This window comes from Plasmodium knowlesi (genome assembly GCF_000006355.2).
Source record: "Plasmodium knowlesi strain H genome assembly, chromosome: 9".
Taxonomy (NCBI): domain Eukaryota; phylum Apicomplexa; class Aconoidasida; order Haemosporida; family Plasmodiidae; genus Plasmodium; species Plasmodium knowlesi.
Genome location: NC_011910.2, coordinates 1,143,893 through 1,170,950, shown reverse-complemented (window position 1 = coordinate 1,170,950; position 27,058 = coordinate 1,143,893). Strand labels below are relative to the sequence as shown.

General features: G+C 40.9%; 6 protein-coding genes across 6 annotated transcripts; 3 read left to right on the top strand and 3 right to left on the bottom strand.

Annotated features, from left to right (window-relative positions):
• Positions 1–414: 414 nt before the first annotated feature.
• Positions 415–825, bottom strand: PKNH_0926300 (multiprotein-bridging factor 1, putative; the record flags this gene model as incomplete). Its single annotated transcript, XM_002259253.1, has 1 exon — positions 415–825. The coding sequence occupies one exon, from the start codon at positions 823–825 to the stop codon at positions 415–417; it is 411 nt and encodes a 136-aa protein (XP_002259289.1).
• A 1,548-nt stretch (positions 826–2,373) lies between these two features.
• PKNH_0926200 (prefoldin subunit 5, putative) lies at positions 2,374–3,441 on the top strand (the record flags this gene model as incomplete). Its single annotated transcript, XM_002259252.1, has 3 exons — positions 2,374–2,490; positions 2,696–3,041; positions 3,158–3,441. The coding sequence occupies 3 exons, from the start codon at positions 2,374–2,376 to the stop codon at positions 3,439–3,441; spliced, it is 747 nt and encodes a 248-aa protein (XP_002259288.1).
• Positions 3,442–3,878: 437 nt separating this feature from the next.
• On the bottom strand, positions 3,879–6,849 carry PKNH_0926100 (conserved Plasmodium protein, unknown function; the record flags this gene model as incomplete). The annotated part of the gene is made up of 5 exons (XM_002259250.2): positions 3,879–4,530; positions 4,671–4,710; positions 4,874–4,958; positions 5,187–6,120; positions 6,380–6,849. The coding sequence occupies 5 exons, from the start codon at positions 6,847–6,849 to the stop codon at positions 3,879–3,881; spliced, it is 2,181 nt and encodes a 726-aa protein (XP_002259286.2).
• A 1,978-nt stretch (positions 6,850–8,827) lies between these two features.
• PKNH_0926000 (conserved Plasmodium protein, unknown function) lies at positions 8,828–16,115 on the bottom strand (the record flags this gene model as incomplete). Its single annotated transcript, XM_002259249.1, has 4 exons — positions 8,828–9,532; positions 9,665–9,922; positions 10,060–10,217; positions 10,355–16,115. 4 exons carry the CDS (start codon positions 16,113–16,115, stop codon positions 8,828–8,830), a joined length of 6,882 nt encoding a protein of 2,293 aa, XP_002259285.1.
• A 2,498-nt stretch (positions 16,116–18,613) lies between these two features.
• Positions 18,614–20,340, top strand: PKNH_0925900 (conserved Plasmodium protein, unknown function; the record flags this gene model as incomplete). Its single annotated transcript, XM_039114053.1, has 3 exons — positions 18,614–18,703; positions 18,998–19,042; positions 19,270–20,340. The coding sequence occupies 3 exons, from the start codon at positions 18,614–18,616 to the stop codon at positions 20,338–20,340; spliced, it is 1,206 nt and encodes a 401-aa protein (XP_038969680.1).
• Positions 20,341–22,555: 2,215 nt separating this feature from the next.
• Positions 22,556–26,641, top strand: PKNH_0925800 (TFIIS central domain-containing protein, putative; the record flags this gene model as incomplete). The annotated part of the gene is made up of 1 exon (XM_002259247.1): positions 22,556–26,641. The coding sequence occupies one exon, from the start codon at positions 22,556–22,558 to the stop codon at positions 26,639–26,641; it is 4,086 nt and encodes a 1,361-aa protein (XP_002259283.1).
• Between the last annotated feature and the right edge of the window lie 417 nt (positions 26,642–27,058).

Here is a 27,058-nt window from a genome sequence, read left to right as displayed (position 1 = left end):
CTTTTTTTTTTTCTTTTTTTTTTTCTTTTTTTTTTTCGATCCACCCAGGGGACCATCCTGCAGTGGTAGTTGTAACAAAATGCACTGACATAAACCGCCGGAAAGAAGGAAAAAAAAAAAAAAAAAAAAAAAAAAAAAGTTTACATTTTACACTAGTAGTTATAGTCTAACTATTTCGGCTCACAAGACACTTGCAAATGTGTTGCGTAAGGAGTGTATGCGACACCTCCACATGTGTATAAATCCCTGTCGGCACGGTTCACATAGAGGTAAAGACTGCCACTTCGCCGTAGCCAATCACTAACCCATTCATTTACCCTTATAAGATTATGAGGTCGTTCCTTTCGGCTATAATATCCTGATCCATCACTATATTATCCAATTCTTTTTTTTTTTTTTTTTTTTTTTTTTTTTTCACTTCTTCTTTGGGGATGGTAAATTAACACCCAAGACCCTGTTAAGCTTCTGAATTATCACGTTATTGGGGATGGCCTTGCCATTTTCATATTCTTTTATAACGGACTCACTTTCATTGACTAGTCTAGCTAGCTGAGCTTGTGTTAGTTTTTTATTAATTCTGGCTTGTTGCAAGGCTCTAGAAAAAACCGGAGTGACTCTATCGATTCTGAAATTTTCTGTTTCTTGTTCTATCTTGGCTTTATTTTCTATTATTAAGTTTCCCTTGCAAGATTTGTTTTTTCCTCCGAGAAATTTTTTCTCTACCTCCACATCGATGCCTAGCTTTCTCGCCTCGCCTATGTTTTTCGGCTTGGGCTTCTTCTCCGTTTTGTGCCAGATGACGGGCTTCAGGTCTTGGTGGTCCATTTGTCGTGGTGGAATAACAAGATCGAATCACACGGGGGAGGTAAATCGTCAAAGTCACTGCGTGCCAGATCCTCTGTGCTTTGTATATAACGGGCGATGCGTTTGTCCAGGTGAAAATTTCCCACGGGGAAGTAGCCCTTTCTCTTATATGCCCAACCACTACACGTATTGCTCAAGTCGCAGAAACAACCCCGAACGACTACGCTGGGGGGGGGAAAACTCCCTATTCGTGAAACAACCTGTGGAAACTATATTCTCCCTAGGGGTTACTATACATCTACATGTATACGTTCTTGCGAGAATCAATTTCTTCCTCGCTGTGTTTTGAGTTGTGATATGTTGCTTCGATTCACCTGGGTGGTTAAAACATTGGACGTTTTAGCTTCTAATTGGAATGATGTGAAATGGGTGAGAAAAAAAAAAAAAAAAAAAAAAAAACAGAACTGATTATCATCTATAATTCGGGGGATTATCGATTTGGGTGGAATCGAAAAAAATGTTGAGAATAGCTTTCGTTGCTTCACTTCACCTGGCATATAACGTACCTTTTTTACTTTTTTTCTTTTTTTCTTTTTTACTTTTTTCTTTTTTACTTTTTACTTTTTTACTTTTTTTCTTTTTTCCTTTTTTTTTTTTTTTTTTTTTTTTCATACTTTTTCGTGCATATGAGAGAATTTTTCCGTCACCCGGTTAAAGCATGGCCACTTTTCCGCCACATCTTTTCCCATCTTTGCACCTTCCCATCTTCCCCTTCATTTCTGCTCCACCACAACGTGAGAAAGGCAGTACCCCATGGAGAAGATTCCCCGCGCAGTTACACAATTTACAGTACCCCACCGAATAAGTATCTTTTGTAAGCGCAACTTTTCTTTTTTTTTTTTTTTTTTTTTTTTTTTACGCCGCATGGAAAACACGCTACTTCTCCAAGTGCCACTTCATAACTGCTCGGATGTATGTTGATACATTGATCAATTTTATTCGGCAGTTTTTTTTTTTTTTTTTTTTTTTTTTTTTTTTTTTTTTTTCCAAGGTGAGAAAAACATACAAAATTGTTAACTGTATGTTTGTGTGAGTTTATTCGATACGTCGTCCTCAAGTTGATGAAGGATATGTCATGCAGGACGCCCGAACTTTTTACTTTTGGAAGTTTAATCAAACATCTCATGTGGAGTGTTCCATGTCAAACGCGACAAGTTAACACTTCCCCTTTTGGAAGAGTGTGCGTCGTTTGGCACCACGGAGGAATATAAGAAAGGATCCTCCAAGGAGATTTTCCCCTTTGTGTATTATCTGCCGGTTGATCTCGTGTTATCTACCTTTTACTTGCTCATTCGTGTTTTCATCTGTTACCCTTTTTACGTGAAGTCCCACCACTTACCCTTCGGAAGATCCAAAAAATAAATCACACACATAGTGGGCATGCCTTTTTCTCTCACGCATCCTCTCCCCCCCTATACACACACACACACACCGTAGACAACTTAATGAACTTCTTCTTCGTACTCTTCTGCGTGTATAGTTCTGTATGTGTATTTTTCACTTGCTACAATGGCATGCGATTTAGAAAAAATTGAGCAGAAGGAGAGGGAGCAGCCCAATGTTGTTATTCAGTTAAATTCTCTGGGGCTTGATGAATTGATATCACTAACGTTGAAATTGGAAGAGGTACGATGATGTGGTTTTTACTTGGGGAGGTGGTTCTTGACCTTCCTACATGCGTTCGTTTTTACTAAAACGTTAGTTAAAAGTGTTCCCTATATGTAGACAGAATAGATCCTTTTGCTCACCTTCAAAAGGTTACGTATTGTATTTTTGTTAGTCTCCCCCCATATTCCCTATTTCCTATACCTGATTGTTTTTTCTCCCACAGGAATGGAAGCTAATAAAAAAGAATTACTCCATCTTGGAAGGCGCAGTGGTGACTTACGACAAGTGCAAAAACTCTGTTGAGCAACTAAACCCCACCAAGTTCGAAGCGAAGAATTTCAATGCCTTTATGAATGAGTTGGAGAGATCCGAATTAATCAAACTTTGCAACAAGGAACAAGCCACTGGCAGGACACTTCCGAGCGAAGGTGGAGAACCCAAAGGGAAGGAGACCCTACAGCAGCTCGACACGTTAGTTCATCAGATGGACATTGACAAGAACAATGCACAGGCGGAACAGAAAGGGCTAGATGTCCATATCCCCTTGACATCACTCGTTTATATCCCAGGTAAGGCGAATTAGCAGCTCAACGTTATGCGCAGCGAGGAAAGATTTCCGCTTCGCTTTACCAATTCACTGCACCTTCTTACCACATTACCGCCTCATTACGTTACTTCCTCCCAGGCAAAATCGTCGACACGGAGAACTTCCTCATTCGCATGGGGACCAACTACTACGTCCAGAGGAACGCCAAGCAAACCATCGAATACTTCAATAACAAAATAGGAAAACTAAATGAACAAATAAGGAAGCTCAAAGTCACCCTTATAGAGAAAAAAAATGAAATAGATCTTTGCAAAAATTACATACAGCTCAAGAGGCAGATGCAAATGACTGCTGGTGGAGGTGCAACTGTCGGTGCAAATGCGAACGTGCAGGCGGCCATTCCGCGGTCTGGCAATCCGTAGAAGCCTGTAGCAAGTGGAAGGTTTTTTTTTTTTTTTTTTTTTTTTTTTTTTTTTTTTGCGGTGTACCCAAATTAAGTACCTATTTTGATTGCACCCTTTTTTTCGTTAGAAGGAGTTGCTCGATTCTGCTCCAGCACAAGACCACGTGGTTATTTCCAAATGTCCATCCCTGCGTAAGGTGTACCACAGGGTGTTTGTTTTGCAAAGTGTGCTTGTCCCCAATTGTTCTGTTGAGCTGTGCTGTGTTGTGCTGTGCTTCGCTATCTTATTTTATCATGTCTTTTTTTTTTTTTTTTTTTTTTAATTCACTACGAATGTTTGGAGGTGCGCCGAAAAGCGCCATCCACCAAATGGACTATCAACAAATGGGTGTATCAACAAATGCACTACCAACAAATGTGCAAATATATACATGATAAAGAATGTATCCTGCGCGCCTAGGAAAGGAACCCTCCCTTTGCGTAGGATACGTTCTTTATCATCCCAACGTGCTCAGTGACGATGTGCTTCAACATGAGAGATACATCACTTCTGGAAAGGAAGGAAGCGTACAGGCGTAACACACTTTCCGAAAAGTCGTGGCAATATATGGCTATGTTGGTAAAGGCATGAATTAAGGACACCCAAAATTTGAACTCCGTGTAATTTCCCCCGGAAAAAAAGGAATGCAAAGTGAAGTAATACTTTTCAATATCATCATATGTAATGTTCATACGTTTCGTATTTTCCGCCACTATTTCTAAAATTTTCACACTCACCAAGTGGTAGTACATGGAAGATTCATTTTTCAATAAACCTATGAACTCTTCTTTAAGAAGAATCAACAGACTTGGATTGCAACGAACTGAATGATTAACATTTCTGAGCATCTCCTTTATGCTTTCCTTGTTTAGTATGTCTAGAATTTCTGAGGAAGCCAACTTGAGTAAAACGATTTTTGTCAGTTCGTACCTCCAGGAGAGACACTTCTTTTCATCGCCTTCACCACTTTTACTTTCACTGTTCCTTAGTACCGCCTCGAAGTAGGCCCTGAAATATGTGTGCATGTTTTCCCGTATGTCTTGTATGCGCTGCTTGTTCTTCGTGTCGCTGTATTGTGTGTTGCGTGTATGTGTTTGGTTAGTTGGGGTCCATGCAAGTGAGCTGCGCTCAAGGTTCGCATAGATGAAGTAGAAGGGTAAAAAGTACACCTGCCCGGAGAGAGGCATGCACCACGAGAAAACGCCTACCTGCGAACTGTGAGGCCTTCTAAATCCTGGATGAGCACCGCTGCGTAGGTTAAGATATTGGAAGGGGAACACAGTGATGTGAATTGTGTGAGAGAAAACAACTATAAGGAAGTTGAAAAAAGAGCCACAGGTTCGGGATGACAAACGTTTCGTATGAGGAGAACACCGTTTCTATCTGTCCAACTGCACATGCACGAACGAACCTTTTTTCTGGGCCCCCCTCAAATCGCTACCCGTGTGAGAGAATCTGCTTCTTCCTTTTTGTGAATTCAACTCTCCGGTCTTTTCCTGAACATTCGTAAGTTAATTAAAATATATACATGCATATGTATATATGTATATATGTATATATGCATATGTGTATATATGTATGTTTGTATAGTTATCTGCAGGTTTACGGTTCAAGGTGGACACAGCAAATAAAATTTCTCTAAGTCCAGTAAGCTACACGCACACGGAAAATTTTCCCACCCATGGGCGAAACAACTTTTTTTTTTTTTTATCTCGCTCCGATACCACTTCATCCAGGTCCACTAAAACGGGAGCATACAAAAGGAAGTAAAAAACATCCTTGTAATTATTCCCATAGATTAGGCAAGGTAAAAGGGCAATCAAGTCATGCTTGAAAATTTGGTGGTGAAAAAAATAGGTCTTCAATATAATGGAGCAAAATTTCAAAAAAAAAAATTTCCTCTGATGGAGAAGGTTAACATTCCTCATGATGAAGTCAAAGAACGTTACGGCTGGGAGGTAGTTTCTATATTCCTTTACAAAATGGGTATGGAGATAATTAGACACATGTACAAATTCCTCCGGTGTGGAAAAAAACAAAATAAATGTTGCCATAGGAATGATGATTGATGTGTTCATATCAGATGCAAATTTATTTTTAACATTTTTTATCAATTCATAGCATTCCTTCATAAAGTTACCGTTCAGCAAACATATGTTTATCAGGATGGTTATACTATGGGTGATGAAACAGGTGAAGTAATTCCTCCTCATCTGAGTGGACGTGTTTTTTTTCTCCTTTTCAAAAATGTCGTAATATATATTTATCATATTCTTTACATATAGGAAAATACCCTTGAGGAAGTCTACATCGTAGTGCTTATCAATGGTGGAGCATATGGTTTCTTCTTCCACTGTTTTTACGTTGCAGTGTGTGCTTTCACTTTTAGGTATGGATAATTTGGGGTTTCCTTCCCCTTTCAGGCACTCTCCTTTCGGGCCTTCCTCTGTGAGGTGTTTCTTACACACATATTGTTCAGGACCCCTCAGATTCTCACTAATAATGGGATCCTCATCGTTGAGAAAGTAGCTACTTAAAATATTTCTACTGGCAGTGTAGAGAATTAGGCCATTGACGTATTCCTTTTTGGTTTTGGACTTCTTCCTGATCATTCGCTTCACCAGGAGTTTCAAGCCAAGCTCGTCTTTCTCCCTTTTCCTGCAAAAAGAAGGAGCCGAATGTTGCAACGTTGCATTGAGGCCCAGCTAGCGAGGGCAGCGCAACTCTTCTGTGGGTGGAGGGGTATCCCTTTCGCCGCAACTTCCCATTTCATCATGACAACTGGGTGGGAGATACGGAAGTACACCTCAATTGTGCCTCTATGAATTAAATTGTTCATATATATATGGTGGACTCCCCATGATATGCACCCACGAGGGGCGCGTAAACTCAGGGTCCTCTTCCCTCCTTGCAGTACCTCTCCCTCAGGAACGCAACGTAATCCTGCCTCATCAAATCAGCTATCACAGAAAAGAAGAAGCAACTCATCTGTCTTTCGACGTTCATAGGATCGTTCTCCTCCACTAGAAAGTGGAAATATTTTATTCCTTCGGTGAAGGAGATGGTGCGTTCTACTTGTCCAATCTCCTTCTTACTCTGATGTGTACTCCCATCGCTGAGTACACATTGGTTAAAAATATACTTGAGACATCTCATTTTCATTTCTAAGTCGTTCGAACTGAACAGTAGCAAAGCTATGTACATATTTTTGTAAGCGCTCTGTGAGATTTTCAGCAGGGAGAAGAAACTGTTACTCAAATTTTTCTCTACATGTTGTGCCGCCAAAATGTAAAAAAAAAAAGCCGAGTTATTTCCTTTCCAAATATTTGGATAGCAGGAAAAAACTTCCATCGCATTCTTTTCAATTAGCCTTATTAAATTGACCATTAGGATTTTTTCTCTATTGTTCGTGTGGCTTTGGCTGTCCACATGGACAAGCAGAAGACGGAGAATGGCCTTTTTTTCTTTACTCCTCTGCTGCAAAATTGGAAAAGAAAAGAACAAAAGGGGGAAGAATTTATGGAGAAAGTCTTAAAATGGGTATGTTATTCGGAGAGGGGGAGGCGTCTTCCTGGGATGCTCCCTTGTGTATGAGTATGTATATATATGGATGCGTGTGTGCAAGTTAGCCCCTCCCCACTCTGGCTAGCTTTTTCGTTGTTCTACTTTTCTGCCTGACTCGTTCATATTTTTTATTAACGAGCGGTAAAAAAAAAAAAAAAAAAAAGTGCGGAAAATGCACACACACCATGTGGGACGCAAAACCCGTAAAAACTCGCCAACGAACGTTTGCAAAACTGGAGTTGTAAAGAATCGGTTCATTCTAGACAAACAACACCAAATGTCAAACGTTAAATGGGGTTGTCGCAGCCCCATATACGCGGTTTATTCTCCACAGTTTGTGCGCCTCGTGTGGGAAAACCCCTCTAATATCTTCACCAAATGAAGAAAATTAAAAGGAAAAAAAGGACAGGAACAAAAGGTGAAGTGGTTGAGCGGGCTTTCACTTTCACATTTGATGGAAGAAAAAAAAAAAAAAAAAAGGACAAGGAATCATAACATTGGAAGGTCTGCAAATAACATATTTAAAAAAAATAGAATAAATATGAGAAAATCATCTAATAGCGCAAAATCCTTTATTCTTACTCCTTGGCAGGTGTAAAATTCAAATTTTAATTAGCATCCCCTGGCACATGCAAATGGGGGTAGACATACAAACGTTGTACGTATGTGTATGCACCACATAGGGAAAACATTAGAGCGGTTGGTGCTAGTGTGGTCTGCCAGCGTTGTTTCTTTCTCCTTTTTCCCATTTTAATGTGCAAAAAAAAAGGATGGGACAAGGACCACAAACACGCCTATGATATGGGTAAAAAGTGGCTACACCGCAATTTTATGTTGTGTCTTTGAAACATTTCACTCATGTTTACATACTCGTACACATGTTTTTTTTTTTTTTTTTTTCCTCCTCGTAGCATCCCCTCGTGGTCTCTTTCGCATTACACTCTTTGTAGTATTTTCAAGAATTTATTCACCTTCTCGGCCAGGTGGAGCATATACGCCATATACAACTCCCTCATCAGCTTTATCAGACTTTCCCTGGACTCGTCTTTGCAGGTTTGCAGCTCCAGCAGCTTCTTAACCTCGTGCAGCTTTTCTTGAATGTCCATGGTAAAAAAAGAAAAAAAAACAAAACAAAACAAAAAAAGAGAAAAGAAAAAGCAAAAGCAGAAGCAAACGCAAACGCAAACACGAACACAAACGCAAAAAGGGAAGAACCTTTAAGAGGGCAAACAAAACGGTAATGGCAAAAATGTTAAAAATTAAAGCTCTTCCTATTTCCTTGCCGGAAGTATGCAAAATCTGCCTGCCCCATATTATCCTTATTATATTGCACGCGAATGCTTTAATTCTTTTTCATTGAATCTCCTTGGACGATAAGTGAATGTCCTCTTATTCTTTTTTCTTCAACTCCTTCACTTTGTGCATGTTCATTCATATTGGTAAATATTTTTCTTAAGGCACTCCTCAATCCGCTTGGGGTGTAAAATGCATAAGCGCGTTTTGAAGTGGGGGTGCGTAACAAAAAGGGTGTCCTTTTTTTTTTTTTTTTTTTTTTTTTTTGCCTTCCCTTTTGGCCCTCTCAGTAATGAACTTGGATTTGTTTCGAAAAATGTTGCGGATGCATTTGGTGCCTTTGTTCTTTTTTCACTTGCTAGAAAATCGTTTTTTTTTTTTTTTTTTTTTTTTTTTTTTTTTCTTTTCATAAGTGAGGGGATATGCACATGGGCATACGTATACATGCATTATGTGCATATATGGATATGTGTTTTTTTTTTTTTTTTTTTTTGCCCCTTTGTTGCGGCTACACGTGGCAAGGCTCCTCGCTCTCCTTCCGTTCGATGTACAAGCAGGTCTTCTTGTCTTTCTCCTCTTTCTTCTCCTCTAATGAACATGAGTTGTTATCATCCTTTAGGTTGTCGTCATTAGGTAGGCATATTCTTTTCCTGTCCATAAAGAGTTGATCGAATTCCTTTTCATCAAACAACTGTGATGAAAGTCTAATGCGGAAGTTTTTCTTCTCAAGAAAATTTATCTCGTTCTTTGTCTTTTCATCCTCGGCGAAGGCATTGTTTGCTTGGTACTTGTCATTGGTGTCATTTTTTTCGTTCACAGTAGTGTTGAAGACACTGTTGATGAGGTCATCCGCGTCGTTGTTGTTGCCACTTGTATCAGCCCCATTGCCAAGGTTATTCTCCCCGGAGGGCCCGCTGATATTATCGCCATTGTTGTTGTTGTTGTGTTGGTTGTGGTTGTTGTGGTTGTCGGTGTTGTCAGTTTGGTGGTTGTTATCGTTGTTGCTGTTGTTGTTAATGGTGTTATTGTTCCTGTTGTCATCTTCCTTCGCCTCGTGCAAATCCCATAACTTCCTCCACTTCTCCCTTCGCTCCTTCTCCTCGCCCAGCCAGAAATCCTCAAAGTACTTGAAGTGAATGTTGTACGTTTTGTTGAAGGTAACGAAGAGCTTCTCCTTGCACTTGGTGATGACTTGTCCATAGCTCTCGCAACCCTACATGGAGAATGGTGAATAAAGAATGTGGCAAGCAGTGAGTCATGCGGAATTAACACATTGGAAATACGTGCAGTTAACATGCTAATAAGGTACGCCACTTCAATACGTCATTTGCACACCCGGGCATACCTTCAAAAAGCGCTCAAAGGATTTCTTCTTGTTTTCATTTAAAAACTCGGACAGAATTTTCTCCACCTTACGAATGGAAGAAAAATATTTCTTGCTCGCCTTCTCCTTAATGTTCAATAGTGTCATCTTTTTCATTTCATCAAACTCGTCTAGTTCCTTCTTTCGGTTCATCTCCTGTATAATTTCATCGATCGCCAGGGAGAGGCAGTTGTTGAAGGTGTTTTTCTCGTTCATCGGGTTGGTCAGATAATAGTAAATCTGCATGTGGAGGGGAAATGGTAGCGTCGTTTTTCATGGCGTCCGTGGAGAGAGCATGCAGATGTGACCATGCAGATGTGACCATGCAGGTGAGAATTTTTTTTTGCTCATTCGGGTAAGAAGGTCTCGTATCTAACCTGGGGAGGGGAAATGTACTCCTCGGATATGGGACACACCACGTTCTGGTACTTGTCGTACACAGTGTTCTTCCGGTCCAGGTAGAAGATGACCTTGTCCCGGTTAAAGTTGTTAAAATTCCAGAAGCTGTGGGCGTTCTTTATGTCTTGCCAATGTTCTGCAGAGAAAAAAGAAATTAGTGTAGAGTTTGTGTGTGGATGGTTATACAATGTGGGTGAATATTCGAGCAAAAATTGAGAATGCGTTACGTGGAGGCATAAAGTGAAGTTACCAACCCCCGTCAATAACACGTACCTGAGTACCCAAGGGCCTCTTCACAGTGAGTCAGAGTCGAAACAAAGCACGTAGGAAGGACCACCTCGTCATAGGAGGTGTTACAATATACCTTCTCCTTCTGATCGATAATGTTAAACAATAGGAACTGTTCATCATTTTCGGAAAGCATATTGTTGATGTAGTATCTGTATATACTATCCCTACATGATTTACCCGAACGCATCAATTCTTCCTTTCTCTTCTTATAAAAATGAACTTCCTTCTTATGCTTAAAGGTATCCAGGATTTCTTCCTCCTCTTTAGTGAAAGCCGAAATAAGTAGATAACAAGCAATGTCTTTATCCTTGAAGAACGTTAAGTATTCTACATGGTTGTTCACTACCACAGCCACGTCATACTGTTCTACATTTATGGAATCCTTATCCCTTTCTATATCGAAGGAAGTTACAATAGAAGTGTCGTTAAGTAAATTCACATACAGAAGCATCTTTATTAGTTTTTCTAATTTGTCTCTCCCTGAGTAGCACAGAAGAATCCTCTTCCTCAACATGTGGAACTTCTTGATGATATTTTTCAGCAGATCAAACTTTTCTGAAATGTTAAAATCCTTCAGGAAAAAGTTGTTCTCGTCCAGGAGGAGCAATGGATGAACAGACGCCTCCAACTTATCCTCCTCGTTCACCTTATCATAGATGAACTTCTGTATGCCACTCATATAGGTTATAAGGAACCGCGTCTTCTTCCTCGCTGCATGGGACATTCCGGGGGATACTACCATATTCGTTGGATTAGTCACCACTTGACCATTTGGATTATCGTGTGGTGAGTCGATCTTTTCCCTGTTGATTACGCAAAAGTGCTCTACAAATCCCCGCATCAGATGACCCAGAATTTTTTTGTCTTCCTCGCTCTGACTCAGCTGAATCCTCGAAATTATGGTGTTGTCGAAAAAGGAACTGTTAAGAAAAAAAAGAGACGACAACAAGCTCCAATTTTCATCCAACACGTTATTCATTATAATTATCCTCCTGGAAAAGTTCAAAAAACGGAGATCATTCAAAATGCTAATTCTATTCAATAAATTGAAATGAGACATGTCGAGTATGATGACATCACAGGGAACGTGTATAATTTTCGGTAAGAAATCCACACAGATGATTAAGTTTTTCTCCTCTGTTTGTATCTTGTTTTCGAGAATACTTTCTTCATTCAGATAGACAGTAACATTCTCGAATGTCTGAAACAAACTTTTCCACTTTATAATATTCAATACAGACGTTACGATTATCAGATTCTCTCTGTCCTTGAGATTTCTTTTCACAATGTACGCTGCCTTCAACTTCCTAGAATTGTTCTTCTCGCTGTTTATGATAAGGGCGTACTTCTTCTGGAACATGTACTCCACGTATTGATAGGCCACGTCGAAGGTCAGCTTCTTCCGGTCGTGGGGATGACACATGTTCCATTCGTTCGCCCCACCGTCATGCACCCCACCGTCATCCGCCCAAATGTCATTTACCTCCTGTTCGTTTACCTCCTTTCCGTTTACCTCCTTTCCGTTTACCCGGTCTGCAAAGCGCCGCTTCAAATCCTCAAAGAGCTCCGAGTAAAAAGCGATTTTCTTCCTCAAGTAAGGGAATCTCTCATCGGGGATGCCCAGGGCCCTCCGCATGCCGCCCCGCAGTCGTTCTATCCTAGCCTGGTAGGCACAGTAGTATTCCCTATATGACCCAAACAGACACCTAAACAACTTCTCCTTGGCCTCGATGAAGTTCAGTCCACATGATTCAAATTCCTCATCCCTCTTCTCCTTACTAGGACACTTTACAATAACGTACTCGTGCTCAAAAAAACGAGACAAGAATATGTTGTATCTCATTTTCATCTGTAGCTTGTACAATTGAATTTTCTTCTTCTCTGTTTGGAATATATGGTTGACTGAGTTCAGGAGGTCGTGATTGTTGTTTCGATAAATGTAATAGAATATGTATCGGATGTATCTGTTTCGGTAGATTAAGTCCCTGACGTTCATAATTTCTTTCTTTAGAATTTCTACGAATTCATAGTACTGGTAGGGCAAATTCTTCAGCAACTGCGCCGTCGCGTTGGAGGCACCCACCTCATCACTGATCGCAGCGCTATTCCTACCCATCTCCACGTAGGTGCATATCTCATTGTATACATTTTCATAGAAGAAAAAGTCAAAGGGCTCAATCACATATTCGTAGTAATTTATATCAATGGTGTTTTCTCTGTTGATGCGCAGCGGGTTCAGCTTCTCCACCGTTGCTGCGTCTAGGCGGAACTCACCCGGTTCATTCGCACTTGTGCTCTTTTCATTTTCTGTCGCCATGGATGCGACAACGGGAGGGGCATCGTTCATCGTTTCTGTGGGTTCTGTCACTTGCTCAGTAACTACATTAACTTCTTCCTCGTCCACTTTTTCCTTATCCGCTCCTTCTTCTGTCACTTCTTCCTTGTCCACTCCTTCCTTATCCACTCCTTCCTTATCCACTTCTTCCTTATCCACTTCTTCCTTGTCCACTCCTTCCTTATCCGTTCCTTCCTTATCCGCTCCTTCCTTATCCGCTCCTTCCTTTATTTCTTCCTTCACCTCCTCGGTGGAGCGCCCCCACTGGCCGCAGTTAAACGAGTCGATGTCCCGAAACAACAGCGCGTTCCACTCAGACAGGGAGAAAATTGATACGTATTTCAAAAGGATAAAGTGCATGTACACGAGCAAATTGGATAGGTAGTTCACCTGCTTCAACGCATGCTGGAAATAGAAGCTCTCACTGTGGACTTGATCCACATTTCCGGGAGAGCTACAATATAGATTGGACTTCTTCTTGAGCAAGTTCTGAATAAACTTCGACTGCATGTGGATCCCCTTTTTCGCGCGGGGTCCTCCATCCCTTTGTCTTTTATCATTTACCTTTTCCTCAACAGGCTTTTCCTCAACAGGCTTTTCCTCAACAGGCTTTTCCTCAACAGGCTTTTCCTCAACAGGCTTTTCCTCAACAGGCTTTTCGTCACTAGGCTTTACTTCACTCCCCCCAAGACTTATCGTCTCCTTCTTATCGGGCTCCCCTAACAGAATACCATCCCACCTGCGCAAGTGGGCTGCTAAGTCACTTCTGTACTCCCGCCTTTCCACAAAGTCGATGTACAGGTCGACCTGCTTATTCAGACGATGCAGAGTCGTCGCGTCGAAGAGGTAAATTTTTTTTTTTTTTTTTCTCCTCCGCTCGATATTTTTAATATACTTAAAAACGTACAACAAAGTTCTGATCCGTTTGTCATTCATGTTTTTTTTCTTTACACTGGATCGGTAGAGAAGCTCCAATATATTGTAGTAATTTATCAGACTACTGGAGTTCCCACTTCTTCTTGCATCTCCTGCGATATTTCTTCCTTCCCTTACGTTCGTCCTGTTCTTACTAACTTTCTTTTCGTACTGTTTGATTCTCTCCCTTATTTGATACATCTTCTCCACATCACTGAGGTACCTCATCAAGAATTCGTTTTTCATGTCGACCATTCCGTTTTCCCCTTGAGAAATACCGTACATGCCACTCATATTGGTCGTGTGAACTCCACGTTTGGGTGGAGAACCCATCGGAGGCATGTTAGCACTGAGCGTATGCGGATGGCCATTGATAAACCTATGTGGTTGGTTAATTCCGCCAGTTGGATTCACGACATTGGAAGGATAGTTAGACATTTTAATCTTCTCCTTACTCTTGGAGAAAACCAATTTTTTACTAAAGCTCACATTCTTCGAACGGGCATTTCCTTTATGTTGTTCTATCATTTGTTTTACTTTTCCGTTTAAAGGGGCACTTTTGTCGTTCTTATTTACAGTACCTCCTCGCCCTGACATTCCATTCGTACCTGTATTCATCGATTCGCCACTCAATGGAAGATCCTTCCACTTGGCCCCATTGGATCTGTAACTACTACTATCGTACATAGCATTAACTGCTGTATCGCTTGCGTTTGGTACTTGCGCGGGGAAATAGGTTGCCCCCCCTGCGTCTCCTTTTGCCTCCTGCTCATTTACTGGGTTTTCACTGATGGGGGTTTCGCCACGCGGGTCTCCATTGGGCAAGTCCCCATTGGGCATGTCCCCATTGGGCATGTCCCCATTGGGCAAGTCCCCATTGACCAAGCTACCGCTAACTACGTTTGGCACATTTCCTGACTGATCCTCACCTTGACTACCATGCTTATATACCCATTCCTGCGGACCGGTGCTACACACGCTGTAGGCTCCGTTGCTCATGGCCTGAGCAGCTGGTGAAGAAATATCCCCCTCTTGAGGAGGATGATCCATGTTTTCCACAACTGTGCCCACGTCAATAGAACCGAAAGTGTTGCTCGTCATTGAATCACTTTTGAACCCAGATGACATGCTCGGGAAGAATGGTCCATTATTGTTGATGTCGTATTCTATGTAATTATTATTAACACTATTAGGATGGTAGTTATTGTTGTTTTGCTTTAGTGTGATGAAATTATACATGTCGCCGGTTGCGTCGATCTGGTTGTTTACGTCACTCCCGCTGGTGGTGCTATAGACACTTGTGTGTGTCTTCTTCAAGTTTGTACTTCCAACGGGGCTTTGTTCTTCTTCCTGCACCACGCAGCCCCCGTTCGGCATGCCATTAACTCCATTTGAAATAACTCCATTTGAAATAACTCCATTTGAAATAACTCCATTTGAAATAACTCCATTTGAAATAACCCCATTCGAAATAACTCCATTCGAAATAACTCCATTCGAAATAACTCCGTTCGAAATAACTCCATTCGCCGTCACACCATTCGAATAATAGCCGAACGTGTCCTCCTTGCTCACCCCAGGGGAGATGCTAAACACGTCATTCTCGCTAGTAAAGGTAACATTTTTTTTCTTCTTCACCTGAACTACACTATCCGTTTTATGGGAAATAATTTTATTTTCACTGTACCCATTTGGTACTTGTTCGCTGCGTCTAGGTGCACTTGTTCCGTTACTTTGGGAGGAGTGGTGGTAGTCTTCACTTGGCCCATCTCCCTCCTCCATGTTCACACTTCCAAAGTGCATTTCCCCTGAACTTTTCATTGAACTAATCAATCCAAGGTCTACATTTTCTTGAATGGATTTATCACACTCATCAAAAAGGGGTTCAGGGTATCCTACTTCCTCTACGCCCAGAAATTTCCCATACTTCCCTTCTCCATGCATGCTCTCATTTATACTGTTAACCGACCCGATGACATGTTCAGTAACTTTAGCTCCCTTTTCACTTCCGTTGTGGCATGGGTCTATATTTCCATTTACATGGTGTCTGGAGCATGAGTCCACCATGGTGCCAACAAGTTTACTGGAGTAACTATTATATGGCATATTATTGGCGTCACTCCCGTTCATAATATTTTTCCTGTTGATGGACCCATTCATATGAGTGATACCATCCCCGTTGGGAATGTCGCTACGTTGGACCGCAGGATCCCCGTGGGGGATACCACCCCCTTTGCACTCGTTTTGATGGAAGTAATCAACTTCTTCACCAATGCGCGAAGTGCTAACTGTTGAGGTCTCATATTCAATCGGTGCACCTGAACCACCCAGGATGAATCCATTACCGTTACCGTTCTGCATTGAGACATCTTTGCTCTTTTTGTACAAATGGCCGTTAATATATTTACTTGAATTTACAAAGGGATTTGGACAGGCATGATTGCCGCTGCTCTCCACGCCTCCTCTTCCGCTTTCTTCCACCCCCTGATCCATGCCGCCTGCTCAGTTGGAGATGTGAACACAGCGACAAATACAACGAAAGCGAGTCGAGCGCAGTATCCGTTACGTCCTTATGCTATATCTTCCACTGAGGAAAGGGTTACTCTTCTTTCTTGCACTTCACTCGTTAAATGATCTGTTAGCATCCCAAGGTTCGATATTGGTTGCGTTATTATTTTTTTTAATTTATATTTTTCCCAGTCTTTCTCCGCGTATACTGTCTTGCTGTGGATCCTCTTTCCTTGGGGGGTGTCATACTCTTTTCGGTTCTCTTTCCACAGACAAAACGAGGTTCTCTCCTATTGATGGTCCTCGATTTGCAAGCTTGCCCGATATTTTATAAATGATAGGGATAGGGGGGGGGGGGGGGGGGGGGGGAAGAAGTGTAATCGAGCAAGTAGACAGATACACTATAAAAGGAGGGGGGTCTTCATACAAGGAACTAGCCAAGCTACGTCTCATCCCCCAACTTTATGGTAAACAAAATATGGGGTGAACTAGCTGATCTGGTCTTCTCCAAACAAGTGAGGTTACAAATCGGTTATAATTTACACGGCAGGCGCAAGAAAGACCTTCCGCGTCGTTCACGCACACAATCGCACAAAGATGTGAACCCTTTTTTCTCTGGCGTAGGTAAGATGGTATAACCTATCATATACACGTATCAGCGCACAGGGGAATCCTTTCTCTTTGGAGGGATCCATAGAACTCGTTGTCATGTGTACATATGGATGGATAGCTACGAGGAACTCCCCTTCATTGTACTCTACCTTCACGCCGCTCGATCTCCACAGGTAACACAAAAATTTGCGTCTTTTGACAATTTATTCCCCTTTCTTTTTGGGGGTATATTCTTCTAAATACAACTTGGTCCTTCCCAAAGGATGCGGGAAATAAGGAAAAAGGTGTAGGAAAATCTCCCTCCTTGAAACGGAAAAAAAAGCATAAGTGCGTTTTTCTCCTCAGGCGCCAACTTGGCAATTTTTTTCCTTCTATACGTGCGCTTCAAAATTTTTTAAAATTAATAATGGCCAAGTTGCAGCGCAGAAAGGAAGGAGGAGAAGTATAATGGTATGCCAGCGCTAGCCCGGGAGAAGTTGTACATACAAAAGGGGGGAAGGCGCAAGGTAGGAACATGGGATGAACGTGGGATATGAACATGGAATATGAACATGGGATATGAACATGGGATATGAACATGGAAATATGAACATGGAAATATAAACATGGAAATATGAACATGGAAATATGCAAGGAATATGAGTGTACATATGGCTGTACATGTGACTGCGCGTACACTGTTAACTTACTGTAACATACGCCACCGCGTTCGTTCGCATGAGGAAGGAAACCCTCTTTTGAGCGCCATCAATGCAGAAAGCGCAACAAGCGCAACAAACGTAACAAACGCAACAAGCGTAACAAATGCAACAAATGCAACAAGCACAAGAAACGGAAAAATGAAAGCAAATGCGCTTTTTACTTCACAATACAGTTCACCCAACGCGGGAAGGAATGATTGTAGGTAGAAATCCGAAGCAAATGTACAATTGCTCCACTGTCATAATTTGTATACATAATATATATTATAGCTCGTATATAAAAAAAAAAAAAAAAAATACGCTTATATTTTTTACGTACATTTTGAAAAGAAAAATGCCCTGTTGGGGCCCCCCCACAAAAGGAAAAAAAAAAAATACGCGCAAAATTAATAAAAAATATAATGTGCTTTCTCCTAAAATTGAAAATAAAAAAAAAGAGGGTTAATTTGCTATTGTTAAACAATCGTTTCTGCTTAATTTTTTTTTTTTTTTTTCCCTTTATTTTGTTTCTGTTTCCATTTTCCATTTTTTGTTTCTCTGTTCCAATTTTTTTTTTTTTTTTTTTTTTCTTTTTTTTTTTTTGTTTCAGCTGGATTGAACCTTTAAATACAACCCTCCAACTTTTTTTTTTTTTTTTTTTTTTTTTTTTTTTTTTTTTTTTCTCCTGTGTGCATATTTTTGTTGATGTAAAAAAAAAAAAAAAAAAAAAAAAAAGTTGAAGTTCAAACAACAGATTAATTTCTTTTCTTCCTTCTCCCCGTTGTCAATTATGACATTTGCTGTTTTTGACTTTTCATTATCTGCGAGTCCTTTCCGCGGAAAAGCTGTATACCCATTTTATTTCTAATGTATACCTCGCCCGAATTCCGCAGATACTTCATCGCACAGTATCGCTTTTCCCTCATAAGTGAAGGCACATAATAACATCCTGTCCATGTGTGACTGCACTTAAGCTTTATGTACACTCCGCTGGGTATACCAATGGAGGAAAATACAAATTAGAGGGAAAAAATAAAAAGAATTACTTCTCCCTCGAGCGGCTCTGCTTGTTTTCTTAACCCCCACTGGGGTAGGAGCCTTCAACGCATGTATTTTTTTTTTCTCTCTTTTTTTTTTTTTTTTTTTTTTTTTTTTTGTGTGTGTGTATATCCACCGCGGTAGGAGCCAGTTATGTGGAACCTTATCAATTACAACTACAGCGGGGGAGGTGCAAGCGGCGACGCCAATGATGATGGAAACACCCCTAATGGAAATAACAACGTAAGGCATTACTGCATCCATGAGTGACTCTACTGTTGGGGGAAAGCACTCCATATTTGGTGCACTTTTATCCATCCTATACGAAGAGCATATCTACATACCCCATGGTCTGTGAGGGGTGATTCCCCCAGAGAGCACAGATCTCATTTGAGGGTATGTCATCGCCATCATCCTTACCTGCATCAGTGCATCGGCAAATATGTGCAAAGGAGAGACAACAAACTTCTGGCCAAATGCACAAACGCATGTAAATCAGTGCGCCCCATTCAAAGCAACCCCTTTGTTTCTTTGCAGACCACCGAAAACAACTACAATCTCTGGAGCATTCTAGGATATGAGGTAGGCGAAGATGGCTGCACAGGGCCGAGATGAATATGATGAGCAGAGACTTTCCCACAGACGTTGCTCCACGTAGTACAAGCCCCGGGAGAGGGCACGCCTGTTTAGACACCTGCAAATAATGCGAGGTGCAGCTGTGATATGAAAACATGCCCATGTGTGATTACTTTTTTCTCCCTTTTCCTTCCGCGCCATGGTTGCACATTTCACCCCCTGCTTCACGTCAGAAGGAAAATCCGAGTGTAGAAGAAGAAGCTAGCCAAAATAGCAATGACCAAAAGGAAGTCCAATCAAACGAGAAAAAAAAAAAAAAAGCAACAAAACATTTCGTGAGAGTACTTGATGAAGATGGCAATGACGTTGTTAACAAAACACCCAAGGAGGACATAAAGGAAGTGGACGCAGATTCTTCAGATAAAAAGAAGAAGAAAAAAAAAAAAAAAAAAAAACATTTGACTAGCGAAAATAGGGACAAGTCCCCCTTCCTCAGCGATCTCAGTTCTTACGCTGACTACGGAACAAGCGATGAAGGTAAAGGACGAAATGATTCCCACATAACAAATGAGGATGGCCTGGAAAAGCAGAAGGAATATGACGCGTCCATGAGTCAAGAGGAAATCACTGGGGAAGAAGTCACTGAAGAAACTCCCATCGAAAATGAAGCAGACGGTGGAGGCCATGCTGTGGAAGAAACGACCTCGGCCATTGCCAATGAATGGTTCTTTGGAAAGATCAAAGAAATCCTGGAGCCAACCATGAACCAGGAAACCATAAGCGAAATGATAACGAACAAATATAACAGTTTCAATGAAGCCAACTCCGGCATTTTCTATCTAATCGAAAATCTACTCCTCCGTACAAACACCCAAGAAAAAATGGAACTAAATAAAAAACAAAGAAGCAGCTACCTGTACAATCATTACAACTCAATGGATTCATCCATCAATGAACATTACAATTTTGTCAACTACTCCATATATTGCATTAACAAGGAGCTAGCTGCAAATGTGGAGTTGGAGGCGACAAAAATGATAAAAATTTACAACTATGCTTTTAGCAAATTTAAGAAAGATATAAATTATAAGGACCAAATTTTTGCTGACTTGGTAAATGAGGCAGACGAGGTTTCCACCTTAATAGTTAATGAGAAAAACAACCAAAAGAAGAGGATCCCCAAAATTGACTTCCTCATTTTGGTAAATATCAACAGTGATAACTACAACAATATTATCGAATCTCACAGTGTTCAAACGCCCAAGTTGAAGCTCGAGGAAATTTTTAAAATTAATGTGAATTGAAGCTTGGCATGCAGAGCGGGACGGTTCGAAACTATATGAAAGGAGGTAACACTAACACTTTCTGTTTCCAGGTTAAGGGGGGGGTGCCGCCTCCAGGGACAAGTGAACTGGATAAAGTGTTCATATTATGCCTTCCTTTTTTGATAATACAACGCCTGTGTGTGAACAATCGCACCACGTTGAAATTCCTATTATTTTTTTTATTATTTTTTTTTTTGTGTCTGTCTTTTTTTCCGTTTATCATCTTTTTTGTTTTCATGTCATTGAAATGTTTCAAGGTTGAAAAGTTATATTCTCCCTCCACGCTTTTTATAAGAGTGTGGATCATACTTTTTTTTTTTGAGTACACATTAAGGCATTTTACAACGCAACTATAGTTATGCTATAATTTAGCGATGTGGAGGTGTCTTTTCCTTTTTTCCGTTTTTTTTTTTTTTTTTCGTATCATCCATTTCTGTGCCCTATTTGAACGACCTTTTTGTTCCATTAATATAAGGACCCAACGCACTTGGGTAAAATATCTTGTACCTCCTATTTATTTTCACACCGGGGGCGGAATGACGCCATGGTAGAACGGTTGTTAAATGTTCAGGTACCTAATGGGGTAACCATATTTCAGTGGGAAAGAAATCCGAATTCACCTCTAAACACTGCAATCTGTTAGTTCGCAAAAGGAGTAATAGCACGGATTGATATATTCTCTTTGGTAGGATTACAATGGAAGAAGTTGTCACACTTTTGCTTTATTCCGTATGGTATTACACATTTGTTCGTGTTCCATTTTTGCCTGACCTGGTCATACAAAAGTTCCACGTTTTACGCATTTTTTTTTTTTTTTTTTTTTTTTTTTCCAGCTAGCTATTTTTACATTTGTTCACTTAAATTAAATTTTGCAGTTCGCCACAAAATCGCCCAGAATCGTGCTTTCTCGTTTTATTATCCTAGAGGCAATCATTGTGCGTGTTTCCAACTGATTAATTCTTTTATAAGCATGCCCTGATTTTTTTTTTTTTTTTTTTTTTTTTTTGTGCGCCTTCTATCACGTGGTGGGACTTCACCCCGCGACTTTGTCCTGTGGGTTTATCCCCTTCTGTGTGATTCCCATTTTGTGCAATTTGTTGGCACCTTTCGGGAATACCAAAAGAATAAGGCGAATTCTTTCAAGTAACAAGTAACCTGAGCATTTTTCACGCCCTTGTAAAATTAATCAAGTCAAAGTGGGCAAATAAAAATAACTAAATGTAGTGAGAAAATGCTTAACGATGAAAATATTGCCCCCTATTGGGAATGCGGGGTGCTCCCCAGATTGGTCCTCCACGTTGTCATATTTGAGCTTCTTTCATGACGCGCAAAAAAAAAAAAAAAAAAAAAAAAAAAAAGCGTTAAAGAAAGTATAGGTGTATCTTCTACACTCTTGTAGAAGAACTTGGAATTATGGCGATTTCAAATTTTACTTATTTAGCGCTACGTAACATGGTCACTTAAAAAAATGTTGAGGGTGTTGTTCCACACTATGCGGGGATTATATACATGCACCGCCAGTGTCCCATACAAATACATAATGTTATAAATGTATGTACGCACCGTGTAGGAAGAATCTTCAGCGCTGTTTACTATTTTTAATCGGTACCCACTGGCATAATATGTTATCTACCGTTGCGCTCAACAGCCAGGCTGCAACACTGAATGGGAAAAAAATAAAACACCTTAAGTAAGCAAGTCCATAAGTAGATAAACGAATGAGAACAACAGTTACCGCTCGACGTATCAACATTTTTTCACCTAACCATCTGCAACGAATCGCGTTCTTTCCTGTGTAGGATCCCAAAAGGGCAAAGAAAAAAAAAAAAAAAAAAAAAAAAAAAAAAAAATGTTTACTCTTTCTCCCTTTTGAGATATACAACGGGATTATTATTCGCAATTTTTTCACATGCAGATATATATCCCCGTTGCGCAATTTCTCAAGAAAAGGGGGACATCATTTTGAAGCTTCTTTTTTTGATTGTCGCTTATGCCCCTAAAGGAGGAGGCTACGCGAGGTAATATACACTTCCCTCCATGTACATGCCTGCTCGGATGTAAGAAATAGAGAATGTTCTGGATGAGTATATCAGTCAGTACACCATTCCAAGCTCAGCACAGACAACTCTGTGGTGCCGCATTATTCTCATAGAGGAGGAGAACACATTGGCGTTGTTCCTACCCCAACGGGAAGATGGAGAAAAAAGAAGGAAGATGCAAAAATGGCGAAGGTCATGAGAAGGAAGAGGACGGAGACGTGGTGGAACCCATACAATTTGTAGATGTGAACTCAAGGAATATCTTCGACCTGGACATTACACAGTTAGATATAAAAAAAGTGAATAACCATATGAAGTTAAGTGACATAAGTCAACTATACTACTACCTGAACAAGAACTCCTTCTGCTATACATCGGAGGAGAGGCCATACATTTCAAACATGTTGCAGTTGAAACCTTTTTTTTCCTCCAATGAGGTTGAAAATTATGAAGTTCTTGAACAACTGAAGCAACATGATGCGAGGGAGAATTCGGGGATGCGGAGATTTAATCTGAGTCGGGTTGTGGCGCGCAACAAACTGGAGGAGAAAGAAATGATGGAAGGGTCAGGGGGGAAGAGGGACTCGCACAAGGTGGAAGCCACGTGGAATGAGTACACCACCGTTACGCAGGTGGGCAGAGGCTATGATGACAGTGAAGCTGATGTACAAACTGATGTACAAACCGATGTGCACACCGATGTGGGGGATGAGTGGGAGGGTGATCGTGATAGTGACAATGGCGGTCCTCTCTCCAGGGCAAGACAGAATGGGAAGAATAACAACACGAACAAGCACCATGCCCCAGAAGAAGCGTGGCACAAATCCGTGTCTTCCACAAATTCGTGTCACTCATCTGAGTCGATTTCCTCAAGCAGTTCGTATTCGTTTTGTTCGTCCACCTCATCATCGTCCGTCTCGTCGTCTTCCTCGTCCCTCTCTGCATTCTCGCCGAACAGAACAGATAGAAAGGGAAAAAAAGGAGCCCCCATGAGCAATTTAAAAATTCTCGATGTAATTAAAAAGTACAATGAAAATTTAGAAAAACTAAAAACAAAAAAGAGGAGAAAAATTAAAAGTCGCATTGGAAAGCTAAAAAAATATGATACAGTTAGCATCCAAGGGCATAACAATAAGATGGTCATGTCTCAGATATATAAGTTTGTGAAAAAGAGGAACAACATCAGTATTATAGGCCAATTAATATATAGCAATAGTGACTGCAAGAAATTTCTATACAAGAACATTGATTGCCATATGAACAGGTGGAATGTGCTACCCTGCTTGGGGTACCTCAACGATATTAGCGAACAAGAGATCCTTCACAGGATCCAGGTTTATAATATCTACGAGTTCATTTACCTCTTTGATGAATTTCCCTTGTGTTGTCACCATAATAGGAGGTTAAGGGTGGATCAATTTACCGAAAAAGGTAGCTTTGGAGAAGGGGCAATTGAGGAAGTCACACCATCAGAGCCAAATGACAGCGGTGCGTGTGAGTACGACGACGAAATTGTGTTCAACTTAGTGCAAAGAGAGAAGAAGAATCGAAACGATCAAGGTAGCTGTAAATTTAGAGTATTTTACTATAACCAATTTTTTTGTAAAAACGGAGAGTTGGTTCCTGAGTTACCCCCCAATTGCATAAGTATAAACAGGAGCACTGGAGAAAATCTCCATTTTTATTTAAATTCAAACGTGTATACAAGAATAAGAGATACCTACAATGTGTTCTATGATCCAAACAATACCTACGTGTTGACACACAAAAGTTTTGAGTACCTATACTTCTTCTGTTTTAACTGCAATACCTATTATGACATAAACATAGTTCTCTCGAACCTTCTATATAGCCATATGAATGGCTTGAAGACTTCCGATCCACCTTGGGATTTCATAAAAATGTACCCCTTTATCCTAAAGTACAAAAAAACATATGATGTAAGGATCAAAAGACAAAGGGTAAAGCAAACGGATATTTATTTTATTTGCGTCAATTGTATTTTTAATAATGTGTACCATGTTATGGAACACCTCTCCTTTTTTTTTTACTTTTGTGATATTGTAAATTCGCGTAATCATAATTTTTTAATATATAATGAGTGCATGAAAAATATTTTCAATGTTGATCTTCCGTTTTTCTCCCTGTACAATGTCCCCGAAGAGAAGGCGCTATTAAATGCTCAGAAAAAAAAAATGCCAATTGTTCTTGACAAGGGCAAAAATTTGCCTGCACATAAAGGGAATAAGAAAAAAAAAAACTCCCTTGCTTGTGTAAACGTGAAACGGAAGAGCAACAGAAACGGGGATATGTTCTCCACCGAGCATGGGGGCAAGGTTAAAATTGGCACCGCTGTTGACAGTAGCAAAACCACCTGCAGTAAAAATTCGATTGGAAGTAGTAAAACCACTGACTGTGAGAGCTCCGCACTTGGAGCGCAGGGACTTGTGGCTCCCACGCCCTACTTGCCCCAAACGCGTGATCGTCACGGCGAAGTGGCCAAAGGTGGACTCCAAGAGGGGAAGTGGAGTTCGCGCGCGGCCATGGTTAACGAGGAAAAAGAGGAAAAGAAGCAACTCGCGGGGAAAACGAGCAAAATGGAAGAAGCCAACCTGGCGGGGAAAACGAGCAAAATGGAAGAAGCCAACCTGGCGGGGAAAACGAGCAAAATGGAAGAAGCCAACCTGGCGGGGAAAACGAGCAAAATGGAAGTAGCCAACCTCGCGGACAATGCAAACGAAGTGGAAAATCAAAACCATCCCGCAGAAGAAAGTCGTGTGAAAGGCGAGGTGTCCCTTGCGCAAGGCTGGGTGCAGGAAACTTTCCAGGAAGAAAAGCAAAGTAACAAAAGACGCAGTGACAGGAAGAGGAAGAAAAAAAAGGAAGACGATGATGAACTGTTTGATGAGGGATGCTTGACAAACGAAATCGAAGAGGATGATACTTTTGAAGATTATTTGGATGGGCAGACGGATGAAGATATTGTGGAGGAGAACCAAATTTTGATTGAAGAGGTGTATAGCGGGGATTCAGATTTTTGCAACGACGAGCAGTTGTCAGGGCGGAAGAGAAGGAAGAAGACTGGAAAGAAAGTGAAGCTACCCAAGAGGGAAAGCGTTAAGGGGAAGAAGAGCGCCACAAGAGAGAAAGCAATCCCTTCAGCAGGGGCTACTCATTCCCTGGAGAATGTCCCAGGCGTTGGGAACTCCGTGCCCGAAGAGAAGAAGAAGGAAGAAGAAGATTACAAAAGACCTGTGGACGACGTGAATCGAACATGCAACGAAGGAAACCTAGCGAACAGAAGCATAAGTAAGTATAAAAAGGTGATAGATAAAATAAAACATGCCCTTGACAAGGAAGATACAAGTGGAGCAGATGTAGGGGGAGAGAAAGCGATAGACACTAAGGAACTGAGTGAAAGAATCGTAAAAGAAGTTATAGAAAAGTTCAACGACAAAATGGAAATAAAGATGAAGTTATTTTCCATCTGTTCCAACCTCATGCGGAAGGACAACGCTGAATTGAGAAAAAAAATTCTCCATGGGACAATACATGCCACTGATCTAGCACATATGGACTCATCTGACCTAGCTCCCATCAGTTTGAAGAACAAGAGGAAGGAGCACGAGAGGAAATACTTTTATGAAAACATTTACCTCCGTGCCAATTTCCTCGATTTGAAAAATAATAAAAATGTGGAAGAGGAGGTTTTTCATCACCCAAGTGTCATTTTGGAGGAACAACAACAGGCGCAACAACAGATGCAACAACAGATGCAACAACAGATTCAACAACAGGTGCAATACGGGAAGAATCACCAGGGGGATTCTCTTCTTGGAGGGAATAGTGGAGGGAATATCGTGAATGATGAAGGATTCATTCATCCCCGTGATGGAAAAAGGGGGTCGTCTTCCAATCAGAGCGAGGACTTGGATCCGTTAAAGCATGGGGATAGCAATGGAGAGGAGAAAAATGGCATCCCCTCAAGTAACAGTAATGGAAACTTGGGCGACTTCAAATTAAGGAGAAAAACATCCTCAGGAAATGAAGACCAGGACATGAACCTCTGTGTGATGATACCTCCCATGGAGAAGTATTCCTTTGAATTCACCTACCAGAATTTGAAGGGGATGTACGAACACATGCCCAAGTATGCTTCATCCCCCATCCTGACATTCCTGGATAACTCCTACAAACGGATCGTTGCCATCATGGAGGCGAGCAGGAATGAGCAGCTTTGATGTTTCCCGGTAGATGCGGTCAGTCATGACCATCCCTGTGATCATTCGTGGCGTGTAGTCGCTGCAAGGTGGTATATCTTTTCGATAGCCGCACTTTTTGGTTCCTTGTTATTTCTGCACATTGCTACTTTTACATTTCCTCCACTTGGAAATTTTTTTTTTTTCTTTTATCCCTGCGCGGGATTGTCCACTCCGTCCACTTTGATGATCAGCGAATGGATAAATGGAGAGTCTCCCCCGCTTAGTACCACCTCTTCATCAACCAACCTGCATCTTTTTCACCCCCTTGTGAAATATATGATTAAAATTATTTGGAGCGAATCTACATGAATTTACACCACTGTTTCAGGACGCTTTGCAAACATGGACTTTGAAATGCGCAAAGAGATGCTTGGGCTTACCTCTCCATGTGTGTAC